A 24226-nucleotide genomic window follows, 5' to 3' on the forward strand; every position below is an offset into this window, starting at 1 on the left:
AACTAGGCTGCGGGGTGGGCCGGTAGTCATAGAGCCCATATCTTGCCCATGAAAGATGGACATGGATGGTTATAGTGATACACAGGTGTGTGTGTGTGAGCAGTCGATTGTAAAAACCACGCTGTCAAGGTTCTAGAAAAGCCTTGGACCGGTGGGGAAACGCACACCGATGAGCTGAAGTAGCCAGTAGCGGCGAGGAGTGAGCATGCATCAGGAAGTCATGTTATTTGCCATTGCAGTCATGGTAACGGTGGAGGGACTAGTGCCGTTGCACAGCTTGGATAGCGAAGAAACCAAAGCAGAATGAATGAATGCATATTGTTTTGCAACTTGAACAGCTCCCGCGCGCTGGCATCTGAGGCGACTGACCACTTGAGGAACGTCGATATATCCCTCATTAAGAGCCTGTTGTAGACAGATGTCCACAGTCACAAATGTTCCTGTTGACAACGACAAAAAAGAACAGAACGATGTTTAACGGTTGCAAAAAATGTTAGTTTATAAGCTTCATTTGAAGAGAGACTAACCTGGATGTTGAAACGCGTATCCCTAGTTGTATCCACCTGTCTCCTAACTGGGTCACGTTAACAACGCATAAATAGAGGACGGAATCATTAGGTTAACCCACCTGTTCTCCCGATTCCAGCGCTACAGTGAACCAACAATGGATGGTGCGTTTTGGACCCAGGTTGCAAAGACGATTCGGTTGGGCCCAACTCCTGCTGGCATCGTTTTTCGTGTAACTTTTTGACTTGGTCCATGAAGTTTAGAAAACCAGTTGAGTCGGTGGGAACATCGAAATCAGGCCATCCGAGGTAGAGAAAGTGGTCCACCTCGAAGGGTTTGTCTGACTCGTTTGTGGAAGATGCACCTACCTGTGTGGGACCAAACAGTATCATCATTAACTAGACCGAAATATCATGGAAAGTTTTCCAAAGCTCACTCAATTCCTCAGTATTTGTAACTCAGGTCGGGGGTGATGCATACCAAAACCATGCGGTACGGTATAGTTAATAAGAAATTGATGTTAATTAATGCATTCACACACCCATGATAAAATCGAAATTGTATTTAGATCGTTCTATTATGAACAGTCCTACTTTCGTCCTGGCGCAATTATTCTGGTTGCTCCCAAACAAAGAAGGGAAGCGCAGGAGACCCTCATTGTAACACAGCTTGCTGGGATTCGAACTCCGCACATCTGACATGCGAGACACCGAATTATCACATGTAAACAAACAAACATTTTCACGTTTGGCGTCACCTGGTGGTGGTAACCGGCTCCCTCCACACGTCAGATGACCGGAGTTCAACCCCGCGGCCTAGTGAAGGAAATTTACAACCGATGAGCGTTGGTGTGGACTGTTAGATCAGCAAGGGACTGTCCCAATTAGAGATTGGTGTGAATCCACAGGCTCTACAAGTACAGAAACTATCCCACCACTAATGGAACAATATTGTAACTGACCTAGTGGTTACGTTTTCTGGGGTAAACTAGAGATGAAAACAAAAAAGAGAGCCTTAGTGAGTGAGTTTGATGTCATGACAGCTCAACTACATCGAAAGACAAAGCCATCATGCTGCAGTAACAAAATGCGCGACTAAGTAGAGGGGGCTTAAGCCAGACAGCAGTCATATGAAGCGCAAAATTAGTTCGAAAAACAAGCAGCGTGGCTGGAGGGATATGCATTGCTGTTTAGTTCTAATGCAGACTAAATTAATCAAAGTCAACTGCTAATTACACCCGTCCGACGAACATCCGCAACCGAAGAACCCTGTGCTGTCTAAGCACTCTGTAAACCGATAAACGTTTTCCGGATAAGCGCAAAACGACTGCACAGTGCGTCTCAGATGGCCCGGACCCATTGATTTGGACTCACGGGAAAAGCACAGCCACCAGAAATGAGCATGAATTCAAAGAATTCAAGGAAAGACCTTGAATGGTCGTCAGCAGGCAAACAGGGATTCTCCATCGGTTCTGGAGTGCGTTAAAGGCCGTGGGGATCGAACACAAGTAACCTGATGAATCCTGAGCAGGACGAAACCGATAGCGGATTTTCATTGGATTTTGATAAATCTTCGCAGGACTACCTCAAAGTAAAACATTGACAGCCCGTGAAACTCTTGTTTACGACACCCTTCAAATGAATGTGCCGCACTAAGGTCGCTTCATGTTACACTTGGTACGATATTCGAGATATTATTATTTCTTGATGGAACATACAATCAGTTGAGTCTCACGTTAACATCGAACTAGTTTGCCATTAGTCTGCTTCGCATGCGGGTACCCTAGCCACCAACTGCTTTGGAAAAGTGAGTTCACGGCGTACCGTCAGCATGAATCAGACAAGGTGATTTACTGTCACTGCGTGTATTGTATTCGATCCTCAATGCATGTGGTGAACATCCAAACTGGGAAGTTTATGCCTGTCTTTTGAGCAAGCATACTGGTAGACTTGATTCCATTGGAAGGAAATGGTGATTCGACGAAATCACGAAAGTGACGTGTAAGGTTCCACGTTCTGTGGCTTTCGCACCTTTGCCTAGGTCTCTAGTGCTTGCTAACAGTATATTACAGCTTCCCAGATCATCATCATCGACAGCATGACATCAGTGTTCAACACCGATGCTTCAATGCCGTACAACCATGACCTATTTGAAAGCCCTATTGTAAAGAAAAGAGTAAAGCTGGACAGGGGAGCGACTTGGTGCTAGCTTAACACAATCATTCCGAGGTGCCTACACCTCCAGACATTCACTCAGGCAATCTGGATAGAAACTGACAACAGGAACGCCACTGACATCGGTTGGCAGCCATATCTTGTAGTGTCTCCAACCAGGCACAGTGAGGATCACGCGGTCCCCATCCTGGAAGGCGAGTAGCACCGACAGCACCCAAGCGTTTCGTGATCTCCTTCATACTCCTCTGCCAAGTCAAGGGTTGACCACGCCTCTGTTTACGCCACTCTGAGTTGGGCATGGAAAACAGTACTCTCTTCGGCAAACGATGGTTTGGCATACGTAACACATGTCCCAACCAACGCAGCTTCTCGTGCTGGACACATTCTTCAATGGAAGTACCCGTCGCACAACCGAAAACGCACTTTCTAACTTCCTCGCTAAGGATTCGCCGACATCAACCCATGCAAGCTATCGTTCTGAGATAACGATTGTCGAACACCTGAAGACGTCTCAGTTCCGCTGCTCGAATAGGCCAATTCTCACGCCTTCCCAGATGAGAGGGTCATTTCATTTTGGATCATACTGTCCACTCACAAAGGAAAACTGCTATACAGGTGCCGCTTGGACAGCAGACTTGGCACCTTACTTTCAACCGCTATATATATATATATATATATATATATATATATATATATATATACGGCAGAATAGTTCATTACATCTCAGGGATAAAAAATGCACACATTACTGGCGACAGAAAATACGACAAGAGCGGCAAAAAAACCAAGACGACCAGCCCTTGGGATTCATTCGGAGGTACTGCTATTGCACACAACTGACCTTAGGGACAGAGTCACTTTGTTTGGCCCCTCGTCGATCGTTTGTTTGACTAGATGGCTTTCGTCGCAATTCCAGTCGGGTATGATGAGACAGGCCATTCGGTTCCATGGATTTGGACAAGTTGACTAGCTGCACATCACCATAGCACGAAGTAGGTGGAAGACGATCTTGAGAAGCGTCAGGTGAGCAGGCAGATGTGTGATTCAATAGTGAATGTCGATGCGAAGAGTAGGTGTGGTTGGAGGAAGAGCTTGTGGACACTACGGACGTACGGGTGGGCCAGTAGGGAGCACATTTGACGCGGTGATTTTCCACAACTCTGTTGCGGGGAGGAACAAATCAGTGTCAGGATTACATTTTGTGTGTGTGTGTGTGTGGAAAATACGGTAGTGACATTGAAGGGATTCCGTCGCCATCCCAAATGACCACAAAGGTGTTGCGGCCTTGCCGTGTTTGTGGAACAGAGGGCATACTTGAGGAATTAGTGTCTCTACTAGATTTATGATCCTGAGGTGCTCGCGTTACAGCATTTGGGCCTTCGTGTTCCAGGTAAGTGTCATCAGTATTAGTGGTGATAGCCGGAAGTTTCCATATTGCTGACAAGACCTTACTGCATATGATTCGCGGTTTGACCTTGCAATCGGTTTGCAACAAACATTCCACAGCGACTGTAGAATGCGGTTGCACTTGGCTTTTCCTGACTTGACTAAACTTTCGGTCGGAACACAGGGCAAGAATTATGTTAATCAAAGGTCATGCGATATTGTGCGAAAAACGGAGACCATGGATCGGTGGTGTGTGCAGTGCCACGTAAGCATCTGATACATTGTAAAGAAGTGACCAGAACGGCTCCCGTTTGACCGGAATCTGACTGGATTCTCTTAGATACACCTCATGCAAACTGATAGGCATGTTATGACTGTTTATAGCTATACGGGCTATACGGGAATAAAGGTGAAACGACTGATCAACCATATCTCCCTCGCTTTAGTTCAAAAAAGAGTTCCAACAATATAGTTAAAGCAGGGCACCACCATGGCAGGGTGCAGCATCTTCGCGACGGTTAAGGACAAGTAAGGTGCGCGATGGGTGGTTAGGCACAGCGTCGAACAAGGAGCATACAACCTTGTCAGGAGTCGTCAGCAAGGTGCACCTGCAGAACTCAACAAGCAGTTTTTGTCAGGGAATTGGAGTTCCCCGAACTTTAGACATGAGTAGCTGTGTGCGTGTGTGATCAAATTGACCCCATGATACAAAGCGCCACTTAATCTAAAGGGTACTTTTGACTAAGCTACTTATATTCTGTAAGTAGTTACGAAAAGCCGTTCTGTAAAGCTAGCAACTTCACAGCTGTCATCTTTTCTAGAGAAGCGTTATTAGAAGCGAGTCTGAAGCCGCCAATTCGACAGAAAGTTCTAAATCCAACTTGGATGGCATGAGCGCCTGGCCGACGCCATCGGTCACTAATTGAACAAAGTGTTTTAAATGAGGACAACAATAAAAGCCGATAGACAAGTGGAGGAGCTGCCAACATGCACGGAAAACACCGACAGACAAGGGAACTAACTCACTTGGTAAGCATAACAATCACGGGGACTCGATGCTCCCACACGGCCATCCAAAACTCGCGCCGTGTAGTGTCCAGAGGACCTTGACAGTTTGGAACGAGAGAAAGAGAACATTACGGACACTGTGGGTTGGGCCCTTGCAGGTAAGACAGCAGAAATTAGCGTCCTCAGTTTAAGAGTGCTTCTAGCGAAACCAGTATCACATACCCACGAGTAAAGTGCTTTCTTTTTTATGCGAGGTCAATGTTCTAAATTGCGGTAGTGTTATACATATACTATGTATGGCCCTTCACTGGGGAGTAAAAAGCCGAACGACTGCTGTACTTGTTCAACTGGACTGAGCCTGTGAAGGGACAATAAGGAACAAGCAATCCTGTCCAGGAGGTGTTGAGAAATCTGCAAAACTCGTCTACGGGAAATGCTGTTTGTTCTGGACTATCCATCCTTCGTTGGTGTACCATTATTGACAAAAAACATCACGTGACATCCGACGGATTCAGCTTGTGACCTTTCGCTCAGCTGAGCCAATTTGATGTGGACTTAAGCGCGCTGTTATCAAACCATCGGCTGCGTGCAGATTCCGTTCGGTATACATTGATGCGTGGTTCTTCTGAGTGTGTTACGTACATGCACGTGCAACAATATGAACATAAGGTCTCTCATTCTTAGATATGCACAAATACATGTGGTATTGCATTCAAGAATAAATTCCTTACGTGGAATTTTGAAACGTCAGTAGCCTGGTTGACTGTACTGCCCTCCAGAGCTCCGGGACATCTCATTCGTGATTGGAACCAAGACTATTTTGACAGACTAAAGCGCCACTAAGTGGAGACAAGAAAGAATAGCCCGTAGCATACGGGATGCCGAAGTATTCTACTAGGAATACGTTCAAAGCATTGAAGTGTGCCTTTGATAATTGGCGGAGAACTACTGAAATACATTCATCTGCATACCAATTTAGTTTTGATGGGAGAATCAGCTGGAACTCTCATTTAGGATATTTTACCTCTATACAAACTACCGTTTTCATTCTGTTTACGGGGGGGGGGGCTACATACATGCTGTCCTCGGGGTACTTGGCACTTCGGCATTTAGATTACTCTTGTCTAGCTTTGGGCAATCTGGAAGTCTCTCGGCCCTAGTTCTGCCTCTGGGTAGCACCGACTGAACGAGTTTCTTCCACTAGTCATGGATGTGTAAGAGGAGTGGATAGCTGTCACTTCACACTAATTGACAAATTCTATTCCAACCTGAGGAAAGCCGTTGAGAAATACTGGAATACAGATGCGATTCTATTATTAGCCTAGTACTGTAAGTATGTGATAGCATCATTCAGCTGTAACATCCTTTCGGTTCGTAGGTGCCAGGCCACTCGAAGGAAGTATGACGGCCGAGATACTGACAGGTTGCCTACGCCTAAACAAGAGCAGCGGAGACCTTCCCGTCAGTAAGTTCGCAGCTTAACCACTGAGCTGTCTCGTTAGGATTTGCACTGGGTAACCGTCCTCCTGTCAAGTAAACATGTTTTAGTTGACCGAACGAGGAAGTCGTATATGCTAATTTCGCTTTATAATCCACCAGGATGATCCACACTAATCAGAGTCATTTTTGTTTCACCACGGTTTCTATCCTCGTCTGCCCTGATGGGCGCGGTGTATAATGATTATCAGAGCTGTGAATGGATCAAGTTCACTGTGTTCCGTAATTCTGTGAGGGGGCCGAGTCGCTTTGCCAAAAAATGCTACGCTGGTGAAGTGAAGACCAACGCACTGGGAACACGATCACTCACCTTGGGCAAGGATATACGCTCGTGGAATCCGATACCCATTTACCCAGTTCGCGTGCAGATAAGTTCCGTCCGAAAGCTCAACCGCGGTGGCATCCAAGCAGGGGACATCTAGGTAGCGATTACGTCGCCGGTTTTCCGTTAGCCTAAACAGTTATGAACAAAGATGGCTATGAACAACAGCATTCAAGGTAAATCGACCAGCTATCGGGCGTTAGGTAACTTACAGGAAACGATCGCATGATCCATCGATAGGCCTGTCTTTGAACATTGCATCGAATTCAGCACACAGACCCAACTGACCGGCAGTTTGTACCCGTTCGATAAACTCCGGAACTGAGAGTCTGGTTTGAGACTGCGGGTCAGTTTTATTGGATTCATCGAAAAGGTTGCACGGGGGTGGACTGGAGGACAGTGTGAGGGAATTGGTAGTGTGCAGACAGTTGTTATTGCGGATGCGTGACTTGGGAACCCTAAGGGAGCGCTGACGAAGCTCGAACGGTGAGAGGATCACGTCGTTGTTCAGGGAACTATGGTAGGAACGGGTGGGGCTTTGAACAGTGCTGCTGTACATGGATGTAAGCATTCTATTGAGGCTGCCATGTTCACGCCGAGAGAGAGGCCCGTTGGCAACAACAGGATCTGGGTTGTTGTGTGACAGACTTCCATAAGGATCCACAAAAACGGACTGTGGTTCGGAAGTCTGACGGAGGCTATAGATGGGACGAGAGTAGCGGAGTGAACTGTAGCGGGAATTGCCAAGACTGGACCGAGAGAAGCCGTCAGATTGCAAGAGATCGGAGCCTGAGGAACTGAGGCTACGATAAATTGGCGGTGGGATAGTGAAATAGTCGTTGGGTATTTGAGACACATGTCCGGTCTTGGTGAGACATTCTCTTAGCCAGTCAAAATGCCGATGCTCGGTCAGCTGTTGAAACCAGGATTCGATCAATGATGGGGATAAATGCACATGAAGTTCGTCAAGGTCGACCGTAAAAATCTAATGGCAAGAAAAAGATGGGATAAAAACTATCAGGAAAAAAGGAGAACCAAGTGTGCAATGGTTGCGTCGTCCAAGTGGAATGGTAACTAACCGCATAAACAGCGGCTTTGAAGTTGCACAACTATGGCAAACCAATCAAAACGAAACTTGGTCATACAGTGAATTGAGGGCACTAGAAGGAAACATAATCTGAACTTTGGCGAAATCAGTTCAGGAAAAACTTCGAATGGACGTCTGCCATTCAGTGTAGGACCACATGTTTACTGGAGCTCACTGATCAGAGGAGAAATAAGAATAGTAACCTACTGTAAAAAAATCGTTCAGCTGTAGCATCCTTTCGGTGCCTAACTGCCATGCCACCCGAAGGAAGCAGGAGGGCTGGGATACTGCCAGGTTGCCCAAGCCTAGACAGGAGAAGTCGAGTGGCGGAAGTCGGGTTCGAATGNAATGCGAGTGGCGGAAGTCGGGTTCGAACGGCGGAACTTCCGGTCAGTAAATTCGCGCTCTAACCACTTGGGCCATCTCGTCCCCTAACCTGCTGTAGGCATAGATTAAATTAGTGTGCAGAGGAGCACGAAGGGTTTGACATCCGGTAAGAAAAAAGTCTACAGCGAACCTGTTTCTTGCAGTGCAACAAGTTCAAAAGAGGTGGTTTTCCTCCGAATATCAATAGTGAAATCCGTCGCTGACCATCCCCGTCCGCGATGCCGTTTTTTCTCGCGAAAAGTTCATCTACCCGTCGTTTCGAAACATTTATTCACAGAAGTCTCCATTTGCACACCAATCTAGACTGCCTCTTTTCACAGGAAACTACTCACAGGTTTGCTGAAAACTCTTCGACAGCCCACGACCGGTTTCGTCCTTCTTAAGGCTCATCAAGTAGGAGCAGTCCCCGAGTTTCCGCCAATCTTATGTTCTACTTGAACCTAAGTTGGACCGTTGTCGAGAAATACACTCATTTGCAAATCAATTTGGTTTTCACGAGAGACGCAACTGAATCTCTCGTTTATGATATTCTACAACTGAATGTGCTGCACACACACCGCCTCATGTTTCCGTTGGCACGATATTCGAGATATCGCAGTACATTTTCATAAGGGCGAAACCGGTCGTGGGCTGCCAGAGTTTTCAGCAACCTTGTGAGTAGTTTCCTTTATGAAAATATACTGCGATATCTCGAATATCGTGCCAAATGAAGCATGAGGCGGCCTGTGTGCAGCACATTCAGTTGTAGAATATCATAAAACAGAGATTCAGTTGAGTCTCTAGTGAAAACCAAATTGACTTGCAAATGAATGCAGACTGCTCCTTATTGCTTTATAATTTTTGTGTAGGTCAATTGCAACACTTCATAGAGGTGCTTGGTAAACAATCTGGAGATTTATTGCACGGCAACGTTTCACTTTTGACACAAGAGCTTCACCGTGCCAAGTAAGTTGGGGTTACTAGATTGGCGGCGTTTAGAAAACAGACTGGGAACTAACCAGCAAGATTTCTTTTGACTGGCACACAGTGTTCGATGTTAGCCAGAAGATTTCTAGGAGCAACACAATTCACACGGTTGCTGAACACTATTCGCAGAGGCCCCACAACTGGTTCCCCCCTTCTAGGGCTCATCAGGTAGGCAACTTTCGGTGAACTTGAATCCAAATTGCACGAAAATTTGCCTTCTGCAACTTTCCGTGAACTTGAATCCAAATTGCACGAAAATTAAGAAATACACTCATTTGCATACCAATTTGGTTCTTTCGAGAGACTCACCTGGAACCCAGCTGAATCTCTTGTTTATGCTATTCTTCAACTGGATGTGCTGCACAAAGAGCATGTCACATTTCAGTTGCCACGATGTTCGAGATACTGCAGTACAATTTCTCGATGGGACACACTAACAGTCTAGGAAACTGTTAGAGCGCTTAAAAGTGCTCTTTCATGGTACCCACGTGGCAGGTCGGTGGTTCATGTAGGTGGCCGAAGAGGGGACTTTGTAGGTTTTACAAGACACAACACGATCAATCTGAGCAATAAATTGACGTGCCTCAAAGATCCTGAAACCATGAACCAACTTGGAAGTTTTCATTCGAATAGAAGACCGAAACGGGGAATGGGCACTGCGATGATCCTGGCAGTGTTGCTGGAATATGGCTAGAGTGTGTACCCTGGAAGTTGATTTTTTCGCCGGGCTTGTCGAATAGGTTGTAAACGGAATCAGTGTGTGTACCATCAACCACACATTGATGGTGCCCTTTCGACTGGTGGCGAAGCGTTTTCAACCCAAGCGACAAGTGTGAGGAACAAACCAACTTCTATAGTATGATCCTCACTGTTGAAATGAAATTTCGCGATCTCACTCACTGGACTGACTGACTTTGAAATAATGGACCGAAGGATTCGGTCAGTTGACAGTGATTCGTTAAGAGAGATGGGAAGCCCCACATCGGTTAATATCACGTGCCTTGCCAAGCCTTCTCTAACAGTCAACGAAGATGTCCATCATCTGGTTACATTAGTGTGCGTGCGGTGCATCACATAAGGGCCAATAGCTACAGTACCGGTTGCAAGTGAAAACCGGTATTTGCTGCGCATCACTTGAGGCACTGTTTTGCATGATACTTCAGTATACATCGTCTGCTCTCCAAACAAAATCTGAGTTTTTGTTTGCTCTAAAGGAGTGACGCATTCATAGGTACTACCATGCCACCAGAAGGAAGCACGAGGGCCGGGATACTGCCACTTTGCTAAGACCCAGACAAGGGAAGTCGAGAGGCAGAGGTTGGATTCGAACCACGGACCTTCCGGTCAGTAAATTCGTGCCCTAACCACTGATGCTTCCGTCATTAGTGAAAATTGTCGATGATGATGATGATCAGGGAAATCAACGATAAAAAGGTATCTAGTAGATGCTGGATGAAAACTCGAAGTAAGCTGGGGTGGCAAAACACCAGCTGACTTACTCGGTCCCGCATCTTCTCCTTTACAAACAAGCGCAGAACGCCAAAAGGTGCGCGGAACCAGAATGGAGCTTCGATAATGATGACCTTGCGCAACCGGGCCGGGTAGGAACCCTAAAGAGAAGAAAACTCCGCGCTGAGGGGTTTGTTAGATAACGAAGTTGAAGAGTGGTTAAACCGACCCTGAGCCTTGAGACCAATGCATGACAAGGAAAACGGTAACAGGAATTTTACAGAAAGGGTGCATTTGAAATTACGATGCAGAATTTGAGGGATGGGGCGTATCAGCTCGAATAAACAGTACAGTGAGTGGAGCGGATTATGCCAAACGATGAAGGCCAACGCATAACAGCAAAGATTCGAATTTATTTTGATCAAACTTTCAAATGGACACCTGACAGAGCCACTGCCACAAGTGTCGATCGGGATGAAACAAGAAGCCGGACACAAACTGCCTAATAACGCCGCATTAATCACGACATCTGTATTGCTAACTGGTTTGCTGGATTACTGATACAGAAAAGAACCTGTGATATTTTAGGATGCTCTCGGGAATGCGAAAACCACCACACACTTGTTTTGGCCAGTAGGCGGATGTCTGTAAAAGTCAGCTGATGGACCAGCCGACGTCTACGTTTCCTCAACTGACCAATTGCATTGTTTCTGGTCAGGAGACCTGCCAACCACAGCCGATTACTGATACAAGTGCATCAGTTCTTGGTAGAAAAACTGTTTTCCGAGTATGCACGCAGCTGAGTCAACTGTCGCTAAGGCCTCGTACCCTATAAATAACGAAGCCGCTAGGATGTGGTACCATCTGGGTATTAGTCAATGTAGACGGCAATCGCGTGAACTGGCCTTGGTGAACTGCGGATCCCCCTACGTCATCTGAAAATCTGGATTAGCCTATATGTACCTTTTTAATGACTAATCGGAACATCAGAAGAAATTCGGTGCTCCGAGTACACGGAGCAACGGCAATGTCCTCCTCTGTATCGAGCACGAAACCCACATAAGCGGGTCCGGTAGAATCGTAATCAAGTATACACTTGTATGGTTTCGAAACATGGCCTCTGCCGACATATCACGCGCGGCGCCTTCCGGTTTTTGATCACTGATACGTCAGAAGCGTTGCTGATGCTGGATGGCATTAGCGGCTTCGTGAAAAGGTAACCAGAAAATGGGTAGTTGGTTGTGCTCCGACTCAAAGCTGTAGTCTTTATGGTAATCTGGCTGTAGTGATTCTGGGAATATACTGGCGGGAACCAGCGGTTCCCAAAAAATTAACCATATCAGGAAGGCCAACGAGGAAGAACAGCGAATCCCCGTATGCAAGAAATCGTATTACGAGGCGGTCTGGAGGTAAAGTCATACTGTCCCTTGTGACAGAAGTGTGAAGGCAGATAGGCGTTTCTTCCGGGTAGCCATCATGCTCATATTCATGGGAGAAGTGATGTTGCTTTTCACCGAGGAAGGACGGGGTAGAAAAGGCCGGCTCTAAGATCCGCATACTCTGATCGCCCAACGGTTTACGGTGACCGCCAGCGCATTATTCAATACGGTCGAAATGCTTTTAAAACCAGAAGGTACCTGCTGTGCACAGCCATGGTTATGCTCTACTACCTGCGCCTTCTGGCCAAGTTAACCTCCTTCAGCCAAGTGGGTTAGACCAATGAGTCATCGGCTCCGGTAGGGGTCGAGCTCAAATGATCTATGTTTCACTCTTCGGGTAACTGAAAATCCTCAACTCAAAAGTTTGCGAGGCTGAAGGGGCTTTCGTGTTTACAGTTTCCGGTAGAGTCCAGATTAAAAGTAGCGAGTAACCAACTAACTTGTCGCTGGAAGTATAATGCTCAGTAGTCCAAACGTTCGCCATTGCTGGTTCGACTGACAAGAGACATGCAAAGACATGTTGGGCGAACCAACAGGAACAACCTGCGGATAGCTCTAGTATCTCTACTTTCCATTTCCTCAGATTTCTGAATCTGTACGGAGGAGCCAGCTGCATATGGATGTACGTGACAAGGTTATTTTGTAACCAATGTGCCTAATTTGGGCTCGGGGTAAAAGCGGTCAAAGTGAGAGACCAGTGACCGATCCTGGCTTTTCGGTTGCTGCTATCTGGGCAACCCACTGGCATCACCGCAGCCCTCGTGCTTCCTCCGAGTAGTACGCCAGCTATGCACCGAAAGGATGTCACGTATTAGTTTGAATGCATGGAGGTACAGAGACGGCTCAACATTTGTATTTGTTCCTTAAATTCATTACATTCATTCATTGCGCCTTTCGACTAATTCGTGACCTTTGTACTCAACGCACCTAGCTGAACAGCTTATGATACTCCCCAGCCCATGCTCGCTAATAGTTATCGGTAACTCTATGCCTGTTCAAGACGGATCAATAGCACTACCAGCATCGAGTATAAAAAGAGAAACCACACGACACACCGTGTTTGATGGTGCTGTAGAACTTCACGTGGCCCGCGTGGACTCTCTCGGGGATTGCTGTGCAGAGATGGACGGCAGAATGCTCTGTGCCAAAGCGTACCCAGAGGAAAGTCAGACAATGAGAAGCGGCGTTTCCAGCAAAGTGTATGGTGTTTTTCAAAGCTGTGTCATGTGAATTACCGTTGGTGCGTTACTAGATAAGTCTGAGAAATGGATTATCAGCTGGTTGCGAAATAATAATAATCAATAATCGTTCAGCTGTAACACCCTTTCAGTGCCTAGCTGCTATGCCACCAGATGGCTGGGATACTGCCAGGTTGCCCGAGCCTAGACAGGGGAAGTCGAGAGGCAGAGGTCGGGTTTGAACCATGGAACTTCCGGTTAGACCATTGAGCCATCTCGGTTGCGAAATAAACATTTCTTACCGAAACTAGAATCTCCATCTGCAGATTCGCCAATCTGAGCATGGTCGTCACATGGTATAAGAGTAACGTCAGTGATTCTAAGCCACACCATCACCAGTACAATCATGTAGTCAGTTGGTTGACAAAAAGAACGCACCAATAATCACGAGGCAGCAGAACAGTCAAGTGACAGTCCCTCAAATCGGGTCATGTGCAGGCTTCACAATTTGGTAAACATCCTGGTGAATAGGCATGTACGGATTTGAAAGGTAGTCATGCGCCATGCTAGCCACATCGGTCACACAGAGAAATTGAATTTATGGAATGAGAGACCAAAGCATTGGGAATTCCCACGTGGAACCACGGTGGCATAAACACACCAAAACTACGTGTGTTCTATGACGTACTCGGTTCAGCGCAACTGCCTAATGCATAAACTACAAGTCAACTTCATTTTCAATTGAGATTTAATCGTATATGTGAAGCTGTTCCACACTCAAAAGCCAAGAAGCACGACCGTACAGCTGTTTCATTGATGGGAATCACCAGCAATGCGTGTCTCACAAAACTCCAGTAGGGAGTCTTGAGCCGCTCCAACGGCGAACGATTAAGTGCTCAGACCACTAGCCGGGAGATCGCGGGTTCAAGACTGATGGGAGCTTACTAAGTGATCCACAGAGAGTAAGAGAAACACAACGGGCTTTTGGTTGTGAAAACACTGACAAGAACGAGATCAACCCCAAATCGGTTCGGACCGCATGTGGTGGGTGCGTGTAGTGGAAGTATGGTCAAAATACGCAGTGCACGACTGCTTCCATCCAAATGGATATGACAGATATTAACTCCGTTGGAATGTAAGCCCTGTGGATGGTTTCGTGTAAAAGTATTGGTGAGAATCGAGAGGCATCACCGAGTCTCAGAGATCAACAACCAACGTTTTTACGCACAGCCATTGGGACTCGGCACTGTGGTAGCTCACGATCGCCGGTAAACGAATACAACCCAATTGATTTCATAACAGCAGATATATATGCAAAAATCTTCTGCACACCTACCTTGAATAAATTGAGTAGCTTGATGCACAGGTAATAATCGAAATTGGAGTACTTGGTGTCACGCATGTCGTACAGGACGATGAGACCTTTTCGTTGCGATTGCTCACTGAGAAAACAATGGGATAGATAGGGGGGGGGTAGAAACCGAAATAGACATAAGTGGACTTGGGGTAAAACACGAGGTGATGCCCATTGACCATAGAACAAACATATGGGCAACATCAGGGGTTCAAAACACACGGAGATAAAATGATAACAGAACAGACTAGTTGGCGTGGGCTTAGTCCTAAGGTTGGCTGTTCAATTGGAGGTTGAACCGCTGACTTACCGACCGGAAGGTATGTGATTCGAACCCGGGCACCTCGACTGGTTGTATCTAGACTCGGGTAACCCATTAATATCTCATCTCTCATGCTTCTTCCGGGTGGTATGGCAGCTAGGCACCGAAAGGGTGTTAAATACTCGTGTTGCCTAGATCGGGCGGGAGTAAGGAAACCAACTCTCTCATGCAGAGTACAGGGTTAGGGGTGAGGTGAACTAGGGCTCCACTGGTCCAGTCCAGTGATGGGCCCGCATTTCGAATTCTCTCAGTTCCGCTAAATCATACGCCTTGCACAGTGTACGGCAACCAGGCATTGAACTGGTGCCTAAATAAACGCAACGGCATCATAAACAACACGCTGGAACCGCAGACATGATTTAGAATCCACTTTTGGCGTAATCCACAGCCTCCATGGGTTGACTGTGTGGTTCAGAATGAGTCATACCAGAACATGGGTAGTTGGTCCATTCCAACTCCCAGTATTTTGACTACAGGCACACAAACAAGCGCTTGTGGTTAATCAGAGGTGAATCTTTAGTGGAGATGAGGGAAAAACGAAATCAAAGCGACTGTAACCAAGTGCGTATACAATACTTGGCCACACAGCCCGTGGTAAGCAAAAGAGACAACAATACAGAAGGATTGGCGCTCCAATTGGGGGGCTGGAACATGTGGCGACTTGTTCCGTAGAAAATGTTATGCGTTTGCATTCCCCGCCAAACACCGCTGCCTTGCGATTAGGCTTTTGAGCCAAAGGCTTTGGTTGAGGGCCCTAATAGTGCGTCTGTCAAGGTGTGGGCGCACTGACAGTATCCCAACCCACGTACAACCTGTACGGCAGTGAAGCATCGGTGTTGAACACTGATGTCATGCTGTCGATGAGGATGATGATGATAGATAGATAGGACAAGCCAGAAACTGCGCGAAATAGTCTTGCCAAGATGTAACAGTTCTCATAAAATACCATAATTGCTCTACTTCAGTTCGTTGGTGTACATGCTGGGGTAAAAAATGAAGCGTTCATCCAACATGGCCGCCTCTATCTGCAACCTGGAGGATATTCTACAATTGGCCTGATGATTGAGGCCCTTAGTGACAATACCTTCGAAACCAATTAGAAGGTCACGTTCGACCAACGTGCAATAAAATGCTGGTTTCCACTAAGTAATAAATGGCAATAGATAGGCAATTAAATTGCTATTGTGCTTTAATTGCGGCCCTCGCGTTCGACTGCTAACCGAAAGGTTCCAACCCACCCAGGGGCCGAGATGGTACAGTGGTTATAGCGCGAGTTTACTGACCGGAAGGTCCGTGGTTCGAACCCGACCTCTGCCTCCCGACTTCCCTTGTCTGAGCTTGGGCAACCTGGTAGTATCCCAGCCCTCGTACTTCCTTAGGGCGGCATGGCAGCTAGGCACCGGGTGTTATAGCTAGACGATTTTTTTACGATTTACTTCACTCCAAGGTCAAGAAGATGAGTTTGATTGGCCAGACAACCCTCCTCAACCTGATCGGTCCATAGCACGTTTTTCTACCTGTGAAATTTAATGATGCGAATTCCCCCTGAGGAGATAGACAGAAGCGCACATTCACATACAAGCTTCATTTCGCCATTTCACTTACAGTTACTGTTCGATTTACGATCACGAAGAAACGTGGCACATACGTATACAGTAAGCATATACAACGAGGTGAATCGATATATGGTAAACGAATATGGTCAGCTTGAGCCACAAGCATAGATGTCGTGCTACACGAGGGTCATCATCGTTCATCTGTAACACCCTTCCGAGATACTACCAGGTTCTCCAATCCTACAAAGAAGTCGAGATGCAGGAGCCGGGTTCGAACCCCGGATTTTCTGGTCAGTAAATTTTTGCGCACTAACCATATGGGGATAAATCTACTATACATCCGTAGATCGATAGAAAGTTAATGCATTCACCCACACTAGGATTACAATAAACACAATACAGCCATACTATTGTTGGAATGTTGGTCGCGTCATTACCTACACTGCGACAAAGTAGTGCTTTAGAGTAGACACTTCAAAGCGTCCGAGAGCGACTGGAGATGGCCCATGCCAGGGACAAATAGGTTCATAGGTTTTCTTCTACGCTTGTCGCCTTGGCGACTTGTACCATCGCTGGTTGCCAAGTACAAACTACTAGCGCTTCGCTTCAACCACGTGCTGCCAGCACAGTACTTTGCTTCAAACGCTACACCACCGAAGGCTGTCTTCTTGAAAAGTTATTCGATTCGGCTGATATCCCTCAACCTACAGGTAAGAGGCCTTCAACAAGCTGTCCGATTTTGTAAGTTTCTATGGTCCAGTGTTTGTCTACATTAGTTGTTTATTAAAAAGAAGACCAAACGCCTCCATGCATATGATCTTGGACGTTTTGCTGTAACACTTGAGGAGTTTGCTAATGTTGACGTGGAGGCCAGAACTGAGTAAGATGTGTCGGTTAAGGATATCCTGTCAAACGTTAGTAACGACGAGGACAACCTGCGTGGAATGCTATCCCATTCTATTACCACATAAAAAAGTGAAGGAAATAACCGAACGCTTCGTGTGTGCCTTTGAAAGTTACATTGGCAGTAGGTCATAGAATATAAGCCCCGCTACCAGCCCGGTTGCTGGAAAGATTTATTCCCTTTTATTGACATAATACACTGGTCGTGCTTCAACAAGCCGCCTCATGTTTCAGTTGGTACGATATTCCAGATATTGCAAACGTGATACACTACTCAGAACATGAAAAACGAGAGATTCAGCCGGATTCCAAGTGGATCTTCCATCAAAACATGCAAATGAGTGTAGCGGTCGAAGATTCACTTCCATTTATGGAAAGCGTCGGACGCAGTCATTTTGAGCTGAGCTTTGTCAGAATCCACAAGTATTACGCTGATTTTATTTGTTGAAAACCGGGATGTTCTTGGTATATTCGAGATTTATTCGTAGTATTTAAGCAAATCCGTTTATAAATCAGATTCCTTACGTATGCAACCTTGAACACCCGCACAGTTTCTGGTCAATCAATATAAGGTTACAACACCCCACGGTGTACCAGGGACCATCGTGTCTAGACAGAACGTATTTACGCTTGGGAGATGCGACTGGTCGGCCCAACGACCGATGAGACGATGGTCACATGCTTGTCAAAAAGATCAGATGTCCGCAATTTGAGTCTCTACAAAGACCGAATGTATGCACCACTGATAAGCTCTAATAAAAGCAAAAATCGAGTCCACTGTTGCCCTGCTGTGGTGTGAACAGAACAAGGACTGCTCAGGTGACAGTGGTGTGAACAAAAATTCTACAATCCCACAATTAACTACACTCTCCGACTTGTCCTCATTTTAGCGGACAGAGGAAAGAGAGTGCGGGGCACCGAAATCGGCCCACATTAAGACGGCCAGCTGGCAATGTCGTAACGGATGACCTGAAGGAGGGCCAAACAAAATGGGCGAAATCATGGGCAATGTTATTTGGCTTCAATTGCAGTGTAAAACGGATCAACAAAAGCACTGCACACTGAAGACTGTGAGCAGAGAGCTTTAAAAGTAAGGAGGTAGTGTTCAAATCATCGGGGAAACTGCGGCAGATGTTACAAGCAAGCTCAGCGCTACACTTCCGGCTGATACTAAACTGATACTAAACTAGGCCAATTGGACAAAGTCACATTAATCTATTCTCAGAAGGGGGCAGTTAATGACAGTTTTGAGAAGCGTAGAGATTCAAAAAACTGGACGACGCATTTCCTGCTCATTGTTGGTGAGGCTCCAAGAAGCCTTATCCACGACTGCACGGTACAGAGAGTCTGGATGAGCGGTATCGTATCCAGCGATATCGGAAGGATGAGGCCTATGGTAATTATCTGTCACCGAAAACCGCCAAATTCGCTCCACAACACACTCTTGGCATATCACAGATGATGTTACCAAAGGTCACTTTTTGGAAAGTTGTTTGATTGGGCGGTATGCAGAAAACAAGCTATTCAAGGACAAGTGTCAGTGTCGCTTAAGGTGGTCGGATCGCCATGGACATTGGACACCGAAGCATGCCCGGCAGATGCGTGTTCAAAAATTGGCAGTTCCGGCCTCATGACAACCAGGGAATTTGTCAAAATTGACGTCAGTAGCGCGAACGACAACAAGGATAAACAAGCAAACTGGGTTCCGGTAATCCGATGGCGGGGGAAAAGTTTGTGAGTACAAACTGGATTATGCAAATGTGCTCACCCGCACAGTCCGTAGCCTCAGCAGCAGTCAAAAGCATACACCAAATCGCTGAAATCATGTGGATTCAAACTCCGATTTGGAATGGTCTGATGATGTGTGAACGACCGATGATCGATGAGATTACGTGGCGGAAATGTTTATTAGAGCATCAAAGTGAAAAAAATTCCATATGAAAACTCGCACTAATGAGCCGGGGAGTTGAGATGCACATTGTGACAAACGGCTACGTGCTCAAACTACTGGCTAGAGGGACGGGACTTCTAACTAGAGTTTCGTGAGATGCTCACGGCTGATTACTCCGAATGGGGATGAAACAGTTGTAGAGTGTTTGCAAATGAGTGCTTTGAGCAAACTTGGTTACTATTCCGATGGGCCGAAGTGCAACCATGAATGTTTTAGTGAGATTTGTATTGGGCCCATCAGTAACAAACAGTTTACTTACGTTCACCTAACAAACCAGATGGCAAGAACACTTTCGTGGGCAAATGCGCCTGCCTATGGACAACATTTTGAGGAATGGAATCATGGATATCTGAGTGGAGTGCGTATGTTAGCATTTTGGTGCGCGATCTTTGTTTCGTCACATCAGAGACCTGGTGTGAAGGCCTGTTGTGCGGACTTTTTTAAGACGGAACCGGGACTCTTTGACCAACGATGAATGAACTCGATCGTACAGGGATGAGAATTTGGAGAGAGATAACTACCAAGATGAAAGAATCGTCCAGCACAACTCGCATGTCCGAACCAATTGCAGTGCCAGATCCACTGAATCTTCCATTTCCCTCCAACGACACCGGGACTAAGCGACAGAGAATAGTCCAGCTGTAACACCCTTTTGACACCTAGTTACTAGACCACCACGAGGACTGGGATACTGCCAGGTTGCCCCCGCCCAGACAGGGGCAGTCAACATTCAGATGTTGGGTTCGAAACACAAACCTTTCGGTAAGTAAGTTCGCGCCTTAAACACTGAGCTATCGTGAGCTAGGGTGGAGGCTACAATAGACCTCTTTTCAAACCAAATGGTAGGAAGATACGGAAAAGAAGAAGCGAGTTACATTGCAAACGTATGGTTGTAATAGACCGGGGGCCAGTTGGAAGTGTGGTTTTAATGTAGATGAAATCTGAAACTGACACAATGCTGGAATCACATATGCCTCTTCGTTTATACATACGCACAATCACATTGACATGGTAGTATCGTTCAGCTGTAGCACCCTTCCGGTGCCTAACTGCCATGCCACTTGAAGGTTGCACGAGGGCTGGGATATTGCCAGGTTGCCCAAGTCTAGACAGGGGAAGTCGAGAGGCAGAGGTTGGGGTCGAACCACAGACATACCGGTCAGTCAATTCGCACTCTAACCACTTGGACCATCTCGCCCCATGGTGTATAATGACTGAATTATTGAAGCGTCCGTCTGGTATTCTATGGCTCGAACCCCGATGCACGCGTATTTTCACACAGCTGCCCATGGTTTCCACTAAGAGGGGAAAAGTGGTCGGAAGCTAATCCCATCTGCACTCACATGCCGTTTCGACCGCATGTGATTTCCCTTGCTTGCTACTTTCTTGCCGACGGATCCAGAATGGTCATCAGCCAAACCAAAACACTCACCCTTAAGTTAATTCGTTTGGAAACCAGACACGCACATGTTGCAACTCCATTCCAATCCATCATCAATAAAATAACGGACCAAATACCGGCTGTCCTCGCTTCCCATGGGCTATAAACCGCTTGACTATTGCTTGCTTACCTCAAGTGATTTAAACAAGTCAAGCGGGAGATCTGCTACGGTGTGAACACACACACACACACACGGTTGGAGTCCAGGTTCTAGGTCAGACCGAGCTAAGTGGGGGTAAGGCACAAGACAAACCAATCCAGAGGCAGTGTTTCTAAATCTGCCAACACGGACAAGTGGGGAACAGTCCATAAATAGAGGCGAACGAAGTGAGGCTTTGTAGTCGACAGAATAATCTGCTTCAACAGACTACGAGTGCCAAAAAGATGCACACTATCTGTTTGAAAACAATAACGTATAGTGTGTAGGCTAGCAGGCAGGGATTTTAGAAAGTTGATTCACAGTGAATGAAATCAAGCCAAACAGAATATAAGTCGTTACCCAAAGTAAGCAAACTCCGTCAAGTACAACGGTCCCCCACCCGCCGCCTGGTACCGGAACTAGAACCACCCGTTGTGGTCAAGAATCAAACTCTAGACACGAAATGAGAAGTGAACTCCGCAGTCTGCGAACGTTTCCAACACATACCGTCAAAGTTCAAAGAAACGAGGGAAACTTTCAGTCTGTATGAGGTGTCTACCAGGGGCGTACATATGAGATGTCTTTCCCAATCTGACGCACCGCGACCCCTCAGCCAATTAGATGTGCTTTCTTGGTAACGATGTGCCGTGGGAGTTACTGGTGTGAGTAGGAATAGATCTTGTGTTTCCGGCGTTAGAGTAGTGATAATCCGATGGCTTGGAGGTGATAGAGGTAAGGTTAAACTTAAGACGGTATGCCAGTCGGGTTAGTTCTAACACCTGGCATTTCGAGCGCTTCTTTGCACGCTTGGGCAAACGGACGGCGTTCCAACACTCGACCATTTTTGCGGCTGCATGGCGGCTACGGAACAAGAGGAAGCCGTAGCTAGTTCGTCTAAGTTTAGCGACAGGAAACCCGATGCGAAGAAACCAGCAGATGGGTGAACTTTCCAATGTGGATCTCGCCTCCCCGCAGAGCTGAGAAGCCGTAGTCGTCTAAGTTTAGCGACAGGAAACCCGATGCGAAGAAACCAGCAGATGGGTGAACTTTCCAATGTGGATCTCGCCTCCCCTCCCCGCTGAGTGGAAAGTCTAAACAATTAAACAATTGTTTGTTTCGTCAGTATTAGGAAGGTCAGCTTCCTGAAAGCAACCACTGAACGCCCGAAATCTACCGAGACTCTCAGGTCCGCTAGGTGTTAACCAGATAGACAACGCCCCCTCAATATGCAGCACGTCGCAGCCAGACCGTGGGCGTCAGCATTGGACCAAGTTCAGACAGTGTCCTTCCAATAAAAAGCTTGAGGCCGTTGTACTTTTCGCACTCGCACGCACTCGCGCTCTCGCAGCAGCAACTTTCAATGATTTTCGGTGAGCTTTCGCCCTTGTTCAATATTCGCTACCAATGTATGAAACTGGCGAAAACAGAGTCTGAGGACTATATCACTTATGCCGGTAGAGTCAACCTTGAATGCGAACAATTCAAGTTATCTACCATGACGGAAGACCAGTTCAAGTGCCTTATTTTCATATGTGGTCTTCAATCGCATTCAGACAGTGATATCAGGGCGAGACTGTTGAGTAAGATTGAACAAACTCCCGAGATAACGCTGCAGTCAATTACCCATGAGTGCCAGCGCCTTTTAAATCTTAAGCATGACACGGCCATGTTGGAGAAGCCCTTATCCAACCCTGCGTTCAACATTGCCAAGACGACATCGAAGCACCCTCCCGTGGTGACAAATTCGAAAGGAGGAAAACCTTATTCAGCATGCTGGCAATGCGGCGAATGGCATTTTGTGCGATTGTGTCCGTACAAAAAGCACAAATGTTCAGTGTGCAATCGACGTGGGCACAAGGAAAGCCAGTGCCGGACGAGGAAAGCTAGCCAAAGACGCGGTCAAACCCAGAGGTCACGAAGCAAACGCAGCCAATCAGGACCGGAAGTCCGTGCTGTGGTGTTGGAGACCATGAACCAACTACCCGTGACTTTTGACGCGGTGCAAGATGCCACCAAAAATGACAGCATATTACAAATGGCGATGAAGTACCACCAATCAAGCTGACCAACAACCAGTCCACCAGGGGAACTCCGGAAACTTTTTCAGCGACGGAGTTCACTATCTGTTGTCAATGGCTGTCTTATCTTTGGTGACCGAATTGTCATTCCCACTGAACTTCGTCAACGGGTCCTAGCACAGTTCCACAGTGGACATGCAGGGATAAACTGCATGAAGGCTCTTGCTCGCAGCTGTCTACTGGCCCGGTATGGATGAGCACATTGAGCAGTTATGTCGAAGTTGTTTCCGTTGCGAAGCTGCCCAGAAGTTACTCAACTGACAGTCACCTCAGCCTTGGCCACAGCCAGAAGAACCATGGTCGCGAATCCATGTGGATTTTGCCGGACCAATTAACGGACAAAGCTTCCTCATCGTTGTCGATGCATTTAGTAAGTGGCCTGAAGTCTTCATTATGTCGGAGACAACAACGATGGCAACCATCACTAAACTGCGACATTTATTTTCAATATTCGGTATCCCGGAAACAATTGTGTCCGACAATGGTATTCAGTTTACATCTCATCAGTTTAGCGAATTCGTTCGAAGACACGGCATCACACATATGTTACTTCTCCACCATTCCATCCCCAATCAAACGGTCAAGCTGAACGGTTCGTTGACACCTTTAAACGTGCGTTGGCCAAAGCAGAAGGGGAGGGGACCACGACAGAATTTCTGGATACGTTCCTGCTGGACTATAGAGCAACTCCTAATCCACAGTCTCCGGACGGTCGCTCTCCAGCAGAGGTTATGATGAACAGACGGTTGAGACTTGCCCATGACGTTATCCTACCAACACTTACATTTTTTCCAACACCGACAGGAGGGAAGCCAACATTCCGGTCTGGCAACCGTGTGCTTGTCAGGGACTATCGCCCCGGGCACCGAAGATGGACTGTTGGAGTCGTCCTCAAAAGAATCGGTCAGGTGTTTTCAATCAATTGGACTGTCAATCAATTGACTCAATCAATTGTCAATCAAATTGACAATCAATTTGACTCAGTGGTGTATACTCAAGAACAAGGTCTAGCAATGGGATCTCCAATATCCCCGGTTTTGGCAAATATATTTATGGAAGAATTTGAACAGAAAGCTTTAGCC

The 24226-nt window shown here is 46.7% G+C and overlaps 2 protein-coding genes across 2 annotated transcripts in view; both read right to left on the reverse strand.

The window, feature by feature from the left end:
- Positions 1–210: 210 nt before the first annotated feature.
- T265_15076 (hypothetical protein) overlaps positions 211–24226 on the reverse strand; it is a gene marked incomplete at both ends in the record, with an annotated part of 46387 nt that continues 22371 nt past the window's right edge. Inside the window, 8 exons of the mRNA XM_009176487.1 lie at positions 211–440; positions 629–875; positions 3523–3841; positions 5094–5172; positions 6883–7025; positions 7107–7879; positions 10834–10944; positions 14737–14842. Of these exons, the coding sequence (XP_009174751.1) occupies positions 211–440; positions 629–875; positions 3523–3841; positions 5094–5172; positions 6883–7025; positions 7107–7879; positions 10834–10944; positions 14737–14842 (2008 nt within the window). The remainder of the gene's footprint in view (positions 441–628; positions 876–3522; positions 3842–5093; positions 5173–6882; positions 7026–7106; positions 7880–10833; positions 10945–14736; positions 14843–24226) is intronic.
- Positions 8287–20776, reverse strand: T265_10190 (hypothetical protein; the record flags this gene model as incomplete). The annotated part of the gene is made up of 4 exons (XM_009176488.1): positions 8287–8412; positions 10834–10944; positions 14737–14842; positions 20388–20776. The coding sequence occupies 4 exons, from the start codon at positions 20774–20776 to the stop codon at positions 8287–8289; spliced, it is 732 nt and encodes a 243-aa protein (XP_009174752.1).

Source organism: Opisthorchis viverrini (genome assembly GCF_000715545.1).
Source record: "Opisthorchis viverrini unplaced genomic scaffold scaffold56, whole genome shotgun sequence".
In the NCBI taxonomy this organism is placed as follows: domain Eukaryota; kingdom Metazoa; phylum Platyhelminthes; class Trematoda; order Opisthorchiida; family Opisthorchiidae; genus Opisthorchis; species Opisthorchis viverrini.